The 15,702-nt window shown below is 31.1% G+C and overlaps 1 protein-coding gene across 1 annotated transcript in view; it reads right to left on the minus strand.

The window, feature by feature from the left end:
- The window catches only part of RhoGAP102A (Rho GTPase activating protein at 102A), a 34,679-nt gene extending 19,231 nt beyond the window's left edge, over nt 1–15,448 (minus strand). Inside the window, exons 1-3 of the mRNA XM_018541987.1 lie at nt 13,514–15,448; nt 3,923–4,079; nt 1,233–1,349 (exon numbers count right to left, since the gene is read on the minus strand). Of these exons, the coding sequence (XP_018397489.1) occupies nt 1,233–1,349; nt 3,923–4,079; nt 13,514–15,448 (2,209 nt within the window). The remainder of the gene's footprint in view (nt 1–1,232; nt 1,350–3,922; nt 4,080–13,513) is intronic.
- Nucleotides 15,449–15,702: the final 254 nt, after the last annotated feature.

Consider the following 15,702-nt stretch of genomic DNA (forward strand, 5'->3'; position numbering starts at 1 on the left):
ATCTAATAAGATGCTATAGGCATCAAAAAGTGGTTAAATTGATTCTCAATTTAACTAAAGTGATATTACTGCGGTAGTGAATATGTATGCGTCAATGCTGAAAATCCATCAGCGTCGCGGGGGGACTACATACGCAGTATATAAATTTCACACAATATAATAAACATTAACATCTTGTTTTCAAGACTCGATTAGGCTTTACACTTTACACTTTCCTCGATTTTTAAATCATACGAGTCAATTATTATTATCTTTCATTATATTTATATCTATATATTATTTTATCGTGTAAAAAAATGCAAAATTGAAAAAAAATTAATTTGAAAAAAAATAGAAGGAAAAATTTGCCCACGATCAAATTAGTTTTAAAAATCATCAAATAAATCTAAGTTTTTATGAAATTCTTTTTTTTTAAATTAAACGTGTCATACTTTAAAAATTAATAATTTTTTATATTATATATATATAAATTTTAAAAAAAATTAAAAAACAATTTTGAAACTTTTCTTGATGTTTTTTTTAAAATCTAGAGAACAAAACACACAATTAAAAAAAAAACGTTTTATTTGGATTATTTTTCGCAAAGTTATAGGCATTTAAAAATTGCGAATTTTGAAAAAAATTTATATCTCATGACTATGTTGATAAAAAAAATTCGAAAAAAATCATGGTAGCTTCTTGCGATGGGTACTATAATATATCAAAATTTCAGCCAAATCAAAAATCCAAAAGTTTTCAAGTGGCACACTTGGGATGGAATGCCCCATATACAGATTTGTTTAATCAAAGTTTAATTAAAATATTTCTAATATTATCACTGAAACTCAGTATTAGCAAGAGTCATATAAAAGAATTATTCTAACTTTAGACGCTCCACTTGTGACTCTTCTTTATATATCTTAAAATTAAAATTCTCATTAAAACGGTTAGGTAAGCTCGTTGACCGGGCACAACGTTTCATTGAACCCACGCGTTTGTTTCAACATGACCCAATGGCCGCGATTCTTTGTCTCTATGAGATTATCTTATAAATAAATTGCACAGATCTCGAATGATACCTGTGCAATTTATATCTTGTTCGTTCGCGAATCGACTTTTAATTGAAAGAGTACGGTCGGCGCGATAAGAATAACGCAACCACTTATTCTCAATGTTTGATCGGTTCTCAGTGTGATAAAGATTCAGTTCTGCAACCGGCGACGGATTAATAAGAATCGGCACTTTGTACATACCTTTTTCCTTCTCATCTTTCCCTTTGTTGTCGAAGAAGCCTGTTGTAAGAGCCTTCCTTTTTAGCAAATACGCCCGCCTCTTTGGCTTCGTGGTCACTGACCCGGTGCCGAGCGATTCTAAAAGAAAATAGAGAAATTGACCTGACAAATTTCATATTCCGAGACATACTTTGGTTACATTTTAATGCAACGCACATCTTGTGCAATCAATTTATAAAATCAGAGCATCGTTTGTTTTTATCTTGGCGGAATAATAACCATAAAAAGTAGCTACTTAAACGAAATCTCAGCTAAAGGTTATAGATATATTAACGATTTAAATTTAATAAAGATTATATAATTTATTACAGTTCTCGAAAAGACGTTTGACGTATATATAGTGATATAACAATGTTGTTTACAAAGCTTGCAAACGCTAACACTACCTCGGAAGGAATTTAATAGCGTTGATAGCGTAAAGTTATGATGTAAAATGCTACCGTTATTAGTGACATCATGATTGTGTTTGTTAGCGCTATTTGAAAGTTCTACGAACAGCTTGTATGATTGTACATTCGTTTAAGCACATGTAGACAAGGACCGATACAAAGTCTGTATTAACATCTTAAGATATTATTTAAGATGGTCTTGAAATAAAAACGAACTATATGAATATCGGACAAGTGTACGAGATGCTATAACTACAAAATACTCGATAAAATTTTTTTTCTAGAAAAGTAGTGATATAAGTGTGGGTTTATTATTACTAAAAATGGACTCTATATCGGATTCCTCATTTTTCATTGGTTTGTGGTATAAAACGTGTTTATATTCCTTGGGAAAATTTACTTTAGAACATTAAAAGAAATACTTAAAACTTACTGAGGAAACCTAAGAAATATGAAAAGTAAATTTGAACACTTTAAACTTTCCTTTAAAATAACATTTCTTTAAAACTTACATTTTGAACATTTTAAAATTTTTCCTTTAAAAACTTTTTTGCGGTCTTGTAAATATACAATAAAAACTTTTACTGTTTGTATTAAAATTTTAATAAAAAATATTACAAAATTAAATTATTTATTTAAACTGATGTTGTTTTAATATTTAAAAAATAATAAAAAATCTCATTTATTAAGTAACAATAACGGTAAATAGTTGCTTTTTCAATTTAGTAACGATTAACGAGAGAGATAACAAGTTATTTAAAAAAATTAATTTTCTATTTTCTAATTCTTATATTTTTTCTTCGCGCGTATTACAAAACTTTAATTACATTCAGATTTTTTTGTTCATGTTATATCATAAATAAAAGTCGAAAACGACATCAGAATTCAAGTGATTACTCCACTGTAGGAGGAACACTAGCAGTTATAAACACGTCAATCATTTAGAGTTCAAATGAAATAGCCGAATGATAACACGTCTTTTGAGATAGATTTTGGAGTAATGTAGATATACACGCAGAAAAACATTCTAAGATTCTTATCCTTATTATATCTGCTCTTTATAAATCAATTGATTAAAGGTAAAAGAAAAATAAAAATTGCAATGTCATAAAAATCAATTAATTCTGTGTTATCTGATAAAAATGTTTCTTTCTAAAAATAATTATTTTATCTTAAATTAAAATAATAAAGGAATTTATTTCGAAATATTATAATAGTTTTCCTAATTTTTTGACAAGAAAAATTACCTTAAGTATAAAAATATGAGGAAATAGTTAAAAAAAAATTTGCATAACGCTGGAAGTGCGAATTTGCTTAGAAGAAAGCTTCACATCACGAATAAGTTACATCGTATATCGGGGCGTTGACGAAAAAGCATAAAGATTCTATTCTATATAGAACACACAAAAGCATTCAAGAAATTCATGATTCTCATCGTTGTTTGTTAAATGAAAGCTAGCGAAAGCTATATGCTTAAATACGCCGGGAATTTCGTTGGACGTAGTTTCCTCTTTTCTTTCTGCTTCGTTCCGGAACAACTGTATTCCACGGGCTAATGCGGCACACAGATGGCTTTAATGAAATTGCATGTGCTGGAGGAATGCTGCATATGGAGGAATTCTTTAGGATTTGCGAGAAACGGAACGCGGATATGAAGCGTTCAAGAAAATTCTTGTTCGATAATAGGTAAGGCAATTTTTTAAAATATATAAGGTGTATAGGTATACGGATAATAGTCGTTTAACATGGCCACATACGAATATCTAAAAAACTATTACATATTTCTGATAAATGGCTATACAGTATCAAACATGATGAAAAATTCCACATAATTACTGACCGATCGAACAATCTGTATTAAAAGATGTAATCAATTTTGATATGAAATGTTTAATGTCATATGCATTAAATGAGATATATGATTATATTCTAATATCCTTTCAATTCATGTATTGACAATTTAAATTTTTTTAATTAAAAAATTTAAATATTTTCTATTATATATATGTATATTAAAATATTAAAATTTCTATACATTTCCATGAATTAGAATCTTTACATTATATATGTTCCATATATCCATCTTTATTTCATAAATACAATGTTATTGGAGATAGAACCATTTTAATCATGATGGCCATAATACCTAAATATATTTTATATCTAATATTAACGATATCACCTTTATTCTGCTTATAAAAAAGTTTTGTACACATCATTATTCTTATTAAGCTCTTCTGACTTTATAAATAGATAACTTACCGCATGGTGGTCTAATATGTACACCCAGATTAAGTGCTTGAAGTTTCGCTACAGCTACCTTGCAGAGAACTCTCCTCTCAATATCGGAAAGTGTTCGCAACGATATATCCTGTAGAGTTACACGCCGATTTCCTGTGCCTGCCCATGTACATTTTCCCTGTAACAGAAAAGAAATGGTGCATTCTCTAGTTAACACACTTGAGGCTTACTAATCATTCATAATAAATATACTTAATGCAATAACAATATATTATGATAATATTTTTGTAATAATAAAAAAAGATAAATGAATTCCATTTGTGTTTAACTATTTTGTTGCGAATAAAATATCATAATAATTTTGCAATTATCTTTTTTTTTAAATACTAAAAATATTAAAACAGAATGAAATAAAATAAATAAGCGAATAAATTTTGATAAAGAATGCTGAATTATTAGTAAAAAGAACGTATATGAGAAAATATAAAGGAAATAAAATAAATCTGTATATCTGTATATATACTTGGCAATTTACCACATAATACAATAGATGCTATCATACATTATGTTATCTTGCTGTAAAAAGTAAAATTGCAAGACTGAAAAGTATAGAACTTAATATAATACAAAGGAGTATTGCAAGATACGATGTCAGTGTTCGATAAAATAAAACTGCTGCAATGAAAATCTGCGATATGCTTACACGTTTCAGCATCAAATTTCAAACATTTTCCACCTGTTAAGTTACTATTTATTTCGTTGACGTCATCACAGTCGTACGCAAAATGGAAATAGCCGAGACGTGTTTTATCTCGATTAAAATCACTAAGAATAGTCATGTTGATGTGTGGGTGGATATACAATTATATATTTTAATATAAATATGCAGATTAAATTTTTTCTGTTTAACAATATGATATGATATGATATATAATTTCCTATATATTATTCTAAATAAATACTAGTAGAAAACTAAAATAAATATTTTATAAAACTCGATTTATATTTATTATATTATCTATATATTTTTATAAACTTTAGATTAAATATCTTAAAAATTTAGTAATTATTTAGTAATTCTGTAATTATTTTATCAGTATAGTTAGAAGAATGTCATTCTTTAAAACGATTTATTTTTTATTAATATATTCAATGATTTTTAAAAATATATGAAAATATACGGAAGAGTATATAGAAGAATAGAATTTTATATATATACATATATAAAATTTTATTCTATATATACATATAATAAAAAAAAGATTGGAAAAGTTCGTGATCTGCTTATTAATTATACAGAGAAAATTGTTGCTGGTCGTTTCTTGTATAATCTGAAGGTTTGTTGACGTTTACGGAGAATTTTGCATGGGAAACATGGAGAGAAGCACGATATGAGAGAAAATCTAGCAAAATTATGTAAAGATGAAAAGAAATGATGCTGTCTATCCAAAAATTAGTAATTTAGTTCTGAACAGTATCAATTTAATTTTATTATTGCGCCGGTGACTCTAGCCGACCGAATTACTTTCTCGTTTTATTTTATCTTTTATTAATTCAGTCATAAAAATATTAGATAAAACATATAATATTTAAATATAAAATGTAAGGAAAAATTGCCTTTGTGAACCGTCACAAGATGTTATTTATGTATAAAATTATATTATTAAATTAATAAAATTACAAACGTTTCGACATTAAAATTGTGTCCTTTTCAAATGTATATCGCGAATACATTTATTTATTATTATAATATTTATTACAATTTTTTGACGTAATAACATCATTATTTTATTAGTCATGTTTTTTATATAAAATTATAGCACAAAGAAGATTTCATGTAAAAGCAATGTTTTTCTTCCTTAGAATGTAATATAAAATAATATAAAACAGTTTTTTTAGTAGAAAGTTTCAAGACATAAATAATTTTCAAGTTGTAAACAATCAAGAAAGAAGAAAGAATTTTAACACATTATAATTTGAAAATTCTTAAAAATTGAACGAAATATAATCCTCAATCAAGTATAAACTTTCAAGTAAAACTCAAATAAAGAAATAAAACATTTCTAAACTAGAGACGTCATTTTATTCAAAGTATGTCTACGATTAATAATATCTTTTATATATAAGATATAAAATAATATTCATTAATATTTAAATATTTCCCAATTTTATAGACATATTTTTATACATATATCCGATACATAAAAAAGATTTGGAAATATTTAACTATTAATTATGTCAGAGAGAAAGAGAGAAGTTTAATAGTATTTCTTCTTTAAGTAGAAATTAATTCTGATTACAGATACTGAACGAGATAATTTGGTGACCTAACCCAGACAGCACAGTAATGTTTAAAAAATGTATTTAAAACGTACATGTTGGACGTTTGGACATATTAAAAACATCCAGATTAGATCCATGGATATTTTAAAAACGTTTTAAAAATATCCAGTGTTACCATTTTGGACTTCTTAAAAACGTCCATTTTAGGATGCAATGGACTAAAACTGGACTAAATTAATATATTAAACAAATTTTTGACCACAATCCAGACAAATTTGCACACTGAAAGCAAAATGATTCCTAAAACTATTATGATTGCGAGCAGCAAGCTATTGTTGCTTGTCGCTTGTTGCATATCTGAATTAAGCTTTAATTTAATAATATTTCGCGTTACCGGAGATATCAAAAGTAAAACTCCTCGTGCAATCATAAAAAAATTTTCACCTCGCAAGTCAACGAAAGCAATACGTCGCAAGCAGACTTAGAAAATTTTTTGCATGAGATAAACATTTTTTAAATGTTCAAATGTAAACATACTTTATACGTTGAATAACGTACGTTTTTAAAACATTCGTACTAAATCCATGGACGTATGGACCAGATTGAAACCAAGTCTGGATGTCCAATGGATGTTGTGTGCTGTCTGGGAAATAAATTCAATTCTTTATATTGCAAGAGACAATTTTTCTTGTTCTTTTTCCGCGATGTATTATTCGTCAAAATAACGAAGAAATGCAACATGAGAACAGCATGAACGCGCCGGTGGTAATAGACTTTGATTTCAGTGTGTATAAGTATATCCAAGTAGTAATAGCGGCAAGGTTTAAGTATAGTTGTACACATTGCCACGCGCGCGCGCGCGCGCGCACGTTAGCTGACTATTTCTGGCGGCGCCAGCAAAATTCCGAGGCCCTAAATTGGTTATCGCGCTTACCATTTAACGAGAATGTCTGCCACAAGGTCGACCCCCTTTTTCCTCTCTCTCATTTTCTTCTTTTGCATCCCTCACACGCTTAAACGCTTTAATTAAAGGACGAGAAAGTATTAAAGGAGAAAGGAATAAAGCAAGAATCACATTTATCAAATATACTACACGGAGAAAATTTTATATTTAAAATTACTATAATATGGTAGAAGCTGCAGACCATGGTGTAATTATAAATTTAAATGTTATAACCATTTTTTTAAAAACAATAATATAAAGTAATATTGACACTTTTTCATAGTAAAAATTTGTTATTACAAAATCACACCTTGTTGAATAAAAGTTATTATTGTAAAGATAAAGTTATAAATAACCTAGTAAATATTGTTTGCGTACCACAGTAAAAATTGTCTCTTTCCATGACTTAAGCATTGGATTTAATAAAAATTACTTCATTTATGTGATAAAATTAATATTACTATAGTAAAAGTTATGTCGGAATATTGTTGTGAGAATCTATACGAAAATAGAAGACATAGTAAAATGTAATTTAAAATTGTATTAAAACTTAATATAAAATTTTCTCCGTGTATATATCAACATTATATATGGCTCTTATTATAAAAGAAAGTATATTTTCTGTAAACTATGAACTTTAAAAAAGATTTTCAAGAAGCATAATTTTAATTACATTTTTTAAATACAGCTAGACATATGTAAATGTGAAAACATTGTCCTTAAATTCGTATCAAGATATTTATCATTATAAGATATTACGTCAAAAAAGTATACAGAGGAAGTTAAATGAAGTAATTTTTATTAAATCCAGTGCTTAAGCGATGGAAAGAGACAATTTTTACTATGATACGCAAACAATATTTGCTAGGTTATTTATATATTCTTTATCTATACAATATTAACTTTTATTCAACAAGGTGTGATTTTATAATAAAAAATTTTTACTATGAAAAAGTGTAAATATTACTTTATATTATATTATTACATTTTTTATAATACTATGAACAAGTTTTTTGTAAGTTAATTTATAGTGTATATTTAAGTATTTAAATTAATAAATAAGAGAATGTACACATCTTTTTGGATACTTATTAAGAATATATCTATATATGTGTATTTGTAGGAAAAAATATAAATGTACGCGCATTAGAAACTTTTTTTATGTTAAAGAAGAGAAAGAAATACATGAATAACATATATGTTTCATGATTTACATGGAAAATGTGAATAACGGATTTTATATTTTTACAAACTAATGTTTTTAATATTTCATTAGATGAAAGTCACCAATACACTACTCTGACATAAGTCTCCTAAAAACAATCCTTTGTTTCTGGACAAAATTAAACATTTTATTAATACTGATGAAAATACAATCTATTTATTTTGATTTATTTGATTTAAACAAATCAAAATTCATAATTCATATATCTGTGATTTGTTTCTATATAAAGTCAGATAAAAAAGCAAATTTTACAAATAAAAAAATAAAATTCTCATAATTTCCTTTTATATTTAAATTACATTGTTTAAATAATAGTGACTATATTGTTTTTGAGGCTTTCACGGGTATTTTCTTCAATTATACCAGAAGGTTTGCGGGTTATCGCCGTGTCTTTCTTCATTATATTAATACCAACGTTTCGTGAACCATGCCGCTCACTTCATCAAGGTGAGGGATGCACCGATACTGTATCAATGAACGGCATGGTTCACGAAACGTTGGCATTAATAATGAAGAAAGACACGGCGATAACCCGCAAACCTTCTGGTATAATAGTGACTATATTATTGATAATACTACATTGTTTTACACGTTTGTAGTTTCCTAAATCAGTTTGATTTATATTAGGATACAGCGGAGTTTGTCCATTTCTTGCGATAATGTTTATGTTTCTGTACAGCACATGTTGATTATTTAAAGGTTGTGCTTGTGGTCTCAAGGAGCAATTATGATTATATAACGTAATTAATAATTATGAACACGTCATTAGAAAGAAATTTTGTTTGCTATTATAAAAATATGTTCGTATTACCTTAAAGTTAAAACTAATGGAATAGTTTCGCTCTACCCTATTTTGTTTTTTATATTTTTCATATGATTTTAAATATAAAATCGCAGTGCAGCATAAATTGACATCTGTTTGTAACATATGGTCATTAATGCTTTAACACTCGAAACTGCGCATGTATAGAAAAAGGTATTAATGACTACGTGTATAAGACAGATCATAAACTAATTTAATCTTTGATAAGATTAAAAACAAGACTGTTTATGTGAGTACATATTTAAATACGAGAAGCAACAATTTATTATATATACAGGATATAATTAAAATAAGGTAACAAACTTCAGAGCCGAGTTTCCAACATCAAAATATGAAGAAAGTTCATATATACGAATATGTTATATGTCCGCAAACCTACTGTTACTGAAATGTAGCTCCAAATGTGTAATTGTGTATAGCCTCTATGATTCCCTGATTTAAATCTTCCAGGTTTTTATCTATGGAGACACTTAAAATCCTTAATTTATGAAATTTCAATTGCCAATGAAGATATGCTACGCTAACACATCTTTGGTGCTTCTAATATTAATTGCTCCGAAATTTTTGAAACACTGCAACAGTCCCTGATTGAATGTGTCCAAGCATGTATTGAATTAAATAGGAAATTTACCTCCCGGCCAAGGTAATATTTTTCGCAATAAGAATAATTATTTCCAGATTTAGTATTTTCAGATTATTAGAGTTGCGTTTTAAGACCGACGATTGATCGGGCAATTTGGGGAGACTACATATATTAGTTAATTATTAATTTGTTTTAATTCGTGATAGTACCGCGGTAGTTTATATGTAAGCGATTAAAGATCCAAGCTAGACTGTTATAGGCTTCGTATTTGTATTAAATAGGAAATTCTTCTTCCTTTAAATTATTCTATTTTATGTCTTGGAATTTCTAAAAAAAATTTATCAATTATTAATTAATTAAGAAACAATTTAACATCAAATTTATCAATTATTTAATGTTTCAATAAATCGTCTGAATTATCTAAATCATTTCTATCATCAACATTAGTCGCATTATCATCATTAACTTTAACATTAACTGCAAAAATTTGTAAATCAATTTTCAAACCAATATCAATAACATTAACTATTTAATCAACAAATTATGTATTTAATTAAATCTACGTTTCATTAATTAAAGTTTTGAATATTTCAAATTTCTTTCCTATTAATTGAATTATCACTTTAAATATGTTAAGTTGAAAATAAATCATTAACTATGTATTCTGTATTAAAATTTTAACCGGTATATACTTATATCTTATTTAAAATTATACCATAATGGATTAATGGCATATTTCAACTGCAACAATAACAACCCAGATAACATGCGTGTTGCATAAGATATCTAAAAAATGTCTTTTAGATATAAGACATTTAAAAGACGTCTTTTAGATATATCTAAGACTGGGTCCACAACCTCGCTTTAAGAGGCCCTAAGCCGGAAAGCTGTAAGAAATTGACCAATCACAGTCAATTATTTTTCTCGCATTCAACTATGATTGGTCAATTTCTTACGGCTTTACGGCTTAGAGCCTCTTAAAACGAGGTTGTGGATCCAGCCTAATGTAACATAAATATTATCTAAAAAAGTGTAAGTTCTTAAATCAGTTATCCTTTTGCAGATATATTATGTTATCGCGATATCTCAACAATATTGCATTTCAAAACAGGAACATTTTTCATAAAGAATGTGAAATAGCACTGTTCAATATAGCGCATTAAAATGTCGGGTTTCATACAAAAAAAAAGAGCATTTGCATTATTTTTCTGTTTTAACCTCAAGAAATCTGCTGCTGAAAGTCATCGTTTGCTAGTGGAGGCTTATGGGGAGCATGCTCTATCTGAAACAACTTGCAGAGATTGATTTAGAAGATTTAAAAACAACCATTTTGACGCGAATGACAAAGAGCGCCCTAATCAGCTGAAAAAATTTGAAGATGGAGAATTGGAGGAATTACTTCAAGAAGATTCACGTCAGACGCTCAAAGAGTTGTTGGGAACATTAAATGTCGATGTATCAACCGTTAGCAAACGTTTAAAAGTAATGGGAATGATCTAGAAGTTAGGAAATTGGGTCCTACATGAATTGAGAGAGAGAGAGAGAGAGACATTGCGAAACGTTCAGTCATTTGTGAATTGCTGCTCCAAAGACAAAAATGGAAATTATTTTTGCATCGAATTATGACTGGCGATGAAAAATAGATTCGTTACGACAATTCTAAACACAAGAAATCATGGGTGCGTCCCGGCGAATCATCAACATCAACGCCAAAACAGGATATGGAAAGAAGGCCATACTGTGCTTTTGGTGGGATCAAGTCGGTGTGGTGTACTATGAGCTGCTGCAACCGAGTCAAACCATCAATGGTGAATGCTACCGACGTCAATTACTCAATTTGAATCGAGCACTTATAGAAAAACGCTCGCAATACGCCAAAAGATATGATAAAGTTATTCAGAAGAATGGAGAACATGACAACGCCAGATCCATGGGATGTCTTGCCTCACCCGCCCTATTCACCAGACGTTACTCCATCAGATTACCATTTGTTTCGGTCGGTGCAGCATGGTCTTTCTAAACAGCACTTCAGTTATTTCGAAAATATCAAAAAAATGACTCGATGACTGAATCGCTTCGAAAGAATCTCAATTTTTCTATCGCGGAATCCATTTGTTACCCGAAAAGTGGGAAAAGGTTATTAGCTTTCGACAATATTCATAAAGATAATCTAAAGATAAATATTGAAAATATTCTACTAATCTACGCAAAATTTCAATATTAAAGTGATTTTAGGGTAATACGCCAATTTTAAGATAGGATAAAATGATTCTAATAAAGTCTTATACAATATATTTACTTGTAGATGCTTTGTATAGACGACTTCTATAAAAAAAAAAAAACAACAGGCATATGTAAGATTATCGCCTACTGCGTCAGTTTTAGAGCCCAATTTGTAAGACGTTTTATTTTTGCTTATCTTATGAAAAAGTTAATTATTGTAAAATTGCAAGTATTATTTAAAAAACTGCTATATATTATCTGATAGACGATACCTTCTAGTCTGTATTTATGTTTCTAAAGTTTTACTTTTAATTTTTGTTTAAGAAATATTGTCTAAAACCAAAGTGGTATATCAGTATCGGCGACCTTCTTGTATTTATATTATAACAAATGGAGATGGAGGGAGGCGAGAGAAGGAAAGATGAAGAAAGAGTAGGAGAGAAGGAGAGAAGGGGCATGCACGCAGTATTATTTATCATGTTTGTGAAGGATATTTTGTACATTATAAGTGCAAAAATATTTTTTCGTATACGCAATTAAGTTAAGAATAACTTTTTCCTAAAATAGCGTAGTCACAAATTTCAATTTCGGCACTCTTATAATTTAGAATCTTATTCGTACTCTTACAAAAGATATTCCTGTTTTGCATAGAGTCACAGGTTTCACCGCCAAAAATTGCCATTACGAAAATGCGAATCTATGCCAAATTCATGATATTCTACTATTCCTTTTTATTAAACTTTTTGCTAATCTCGCAGAGACGCCAAAGAATGCACACGTTATAGCTTATTGAAAAGTCTACTCTACATTTAATGTAAATTCCAGAACGCAATTCACACACATTTCTCCTTCTAATTGTTGCAGTTTATCATAAATGGTGAAGAAAATTCTAAATTTACAATTGTATTTACTACCATTCATTATCAGTAAGTAAAAATTACACCAAAATGAGATAACAATTTTAATATATAATTTATGCAAACAAATTACTTTTTAAAAATATTCATTTTAGTTGAAATAATTTTAAACATACATATATATATGTATAATTGTATATATTAAATTATAATATATTATGATAATTATAAAAAATTATTATAATCATTACACATTAAAAAATTGTTTTGAAGAAACTGAAAACTCTAACATACTTGATTTTGATTGTAGATGTACAAACGTAATAAACTTCTCGAATATGTTAATATAATTATACCTAATATGACAAAATACGTTCAAAATAGATTATTTTTGCAACTTTAATTATAAATTTCTCAAATTTATGACACAATAGAACAATTGAAAAGGAAAACGAATTTGGCGTACGAAAAACTATAAAAAATTTCTAGTCTTATTTTGACATCCGGAAAAAGATTATATTTTGTTCAACAGCGTTATTATATAATATGAATAAATTAAAAATCTCTCAAGAAAGATCTTTTAAAGAATTAAAATTTTAATGTATATTTCTTTACAATTTCTTTGTCATGATTATACTAAATAGTAATATTATATACAAATGGAAGAAGACTCACCTGAGGTGTCCACACGGACGGCTGATGCGACACCCTCGATGTGCTTTTGCTCCTGGACCGCCAAATTTTCTTTGCCACCAACCGGCTGCCGTGATGCACCACGTTACTCGAGGATTTGCTCTTCTGCATCGCTGTGCCACCTGCGGAATTGGCGGACGATGACGTAAGTGCCGGCGAACCGGGTGCCGAATGCGGCTTATGCGTGTTGGAACCATGCAAGAGATGGGACAGGAAGGACTGATGATGATGGGGATGTTTAACGGGGGTGGAAGCCTCTTCCGAACCGAGGCCGGCGTCGATGCTGCTTCTGGAACTAGCATTTCTACTGACAGGCGGGGATGTCGTAGTGTCAGCATCCGATAAATTCTCGGATGGAATTTCTCCGGGACTAAAAAAGGACATCTCGCGATAATGCACCATCCAATTATCTTCTGTCTGGCAGCCCTTGTTATTGCCGTCGTCATCGCCAGGCTTGGTAATCTCACCCTTGGCTTTGATATTCCGTAAATTCCGATCGTAATTGACCCGTTTAAATCGGTCGATCTTGTCTGCGTCCATGGACTTCTTTCGCGCCATTCGCAGATACCTTTTGATGGTGTCACTCACGGACGGTGATACGTCGTCATTGTCAACGCTGCTACACCTTCGTCCGCTGGACCTTTGCGACATCTGCTCCTTTTGCGAGGATTCTTCCTTTTCCTTCTCCAATAGATACATGTCAAGAACATTTTGAGAAATAGGATCGGTTTGCACGCCATTCTCAAGAAAACTTCGATCGGTACTAGGTTCTTGTACAGCGATTAAAGGCGGTGGTGAAATTAGGTCTCTTCTAAGTGACTGATTAGATTCTTTGGTAGGCGCTCTATTTCTCTCGTGAGCCCACCATCGAGTCGACGGTGAGGTATATGCACCGGTTGCTCGGGGTCCCCGAAAGCCTCTAGTGCATCTCAAATCGAAATAAAGTTTTTCGAGGAGCTTTCGATCTGTCAAAATATCGGATATAACATGTTCCCGGGAAGATGATTTGCCATAGTAACGACTGAGCGTCTCCATTAGCGATTTGTGAACATAATCGCCCTGATATGGCAACATGGATTCCGGAACTACGTCTTTCCTGCTAGAAGTACTTTGACTGGGAAAAACTTTTTCACGTTTAGCCTGAGCTACAATCGTATTTAGATGCTGTTGCAGCTTATCTATCAGGCTACGATAGTCGAAGGGTTCTTTCCCTTCTGCCTGTTCGGTTGTACCCTGCGACCTGATAGCCATCCTTGCCGGATTGGCCACAGTGTTACCATGCATGTTTAGGTACTTCTGTAGCATGTCAGCCAATTCCTTGGCCTCGGTGTCTTCCTGAAATGTCTTGCGACGCGATATCGGGCTTGATGGCGTGCTGCCGCCATCGCCGTCACCGCCACCGCCATCGCTGCTACCATCGCCACCGTTGCTACCGCCTGACGTCAGTAACCACTCTTTTTTTGCCTTTGCCAGATCAAATGTGCCAGATGTGGTTGCGGAAAGAACGAAGCTCTGCGGTGAACTTCTAGCGTCATCAGCCTCATCAGCCGAGCTAGCCTGCGTTCGACAGCTGTCACCTTTAGTCTGTCTACGACGTCGCTGGGTGCGGAAGCTCAGACTGCCAGGATACGAAGCCTTCCTCCAAAGCAAAAAACGCGGTTCTTTCTGGCACACTTCTTGAAAGTATTGCTCGATCTTTGGTATGTCTTCTGGCCGATTGTGAGTACCATCGGGGATGAGACGTCTGCCGGCATCGGCCATATATCGCCATGTTTTTCTGGTGAGCAGCCATCGTTCTTTGACGGGCTTGCCGGACCGTTTGGTCTTACGATCTTTGGACGCAGGCAGTGTTCCCCGTATCGAGTCCGCACTGTCACGACGCGAACGTCTCCTTCCTCCATCAGGACGCTGTGCCATCGTCGCGTCCTTGTCCCGTCTCGCTACGCGAACTACCTTCGCGGAATTTTATCTCTCTGGTATCGTGTACGATAGGGACGGTTCACAGATGATTAGCCGTCCACTACCTTACACAATTACTTTATCATGCCAGTCGGGATATAAATATCCCTTTTTCCCCTTTCACTCGCAATGACCCATCACTTCACTTTTGATTGCAGAACACATCGAGTAAAACAAATACTTTTCGCACAGGGTAAATATAAGCCATTTTA

The sequence above is a fragment of the Cyphomyrmex costatus genome, unplaced genomic scaffold (assembly GCF_001594065.2).
Source record: "Cyphomyrmex costatus isolate MS0001 unplaced genomic scaffold, Ccosl1.0 scaffold300, whole genome shotgun sequence".
Lineage (NCBI taxonomy): Eukaryota > Metazoa > Arthropoda > Insecta > Hymenoptera > Formicidae > Cyphomyrmex > Cyphomyrmex costatus.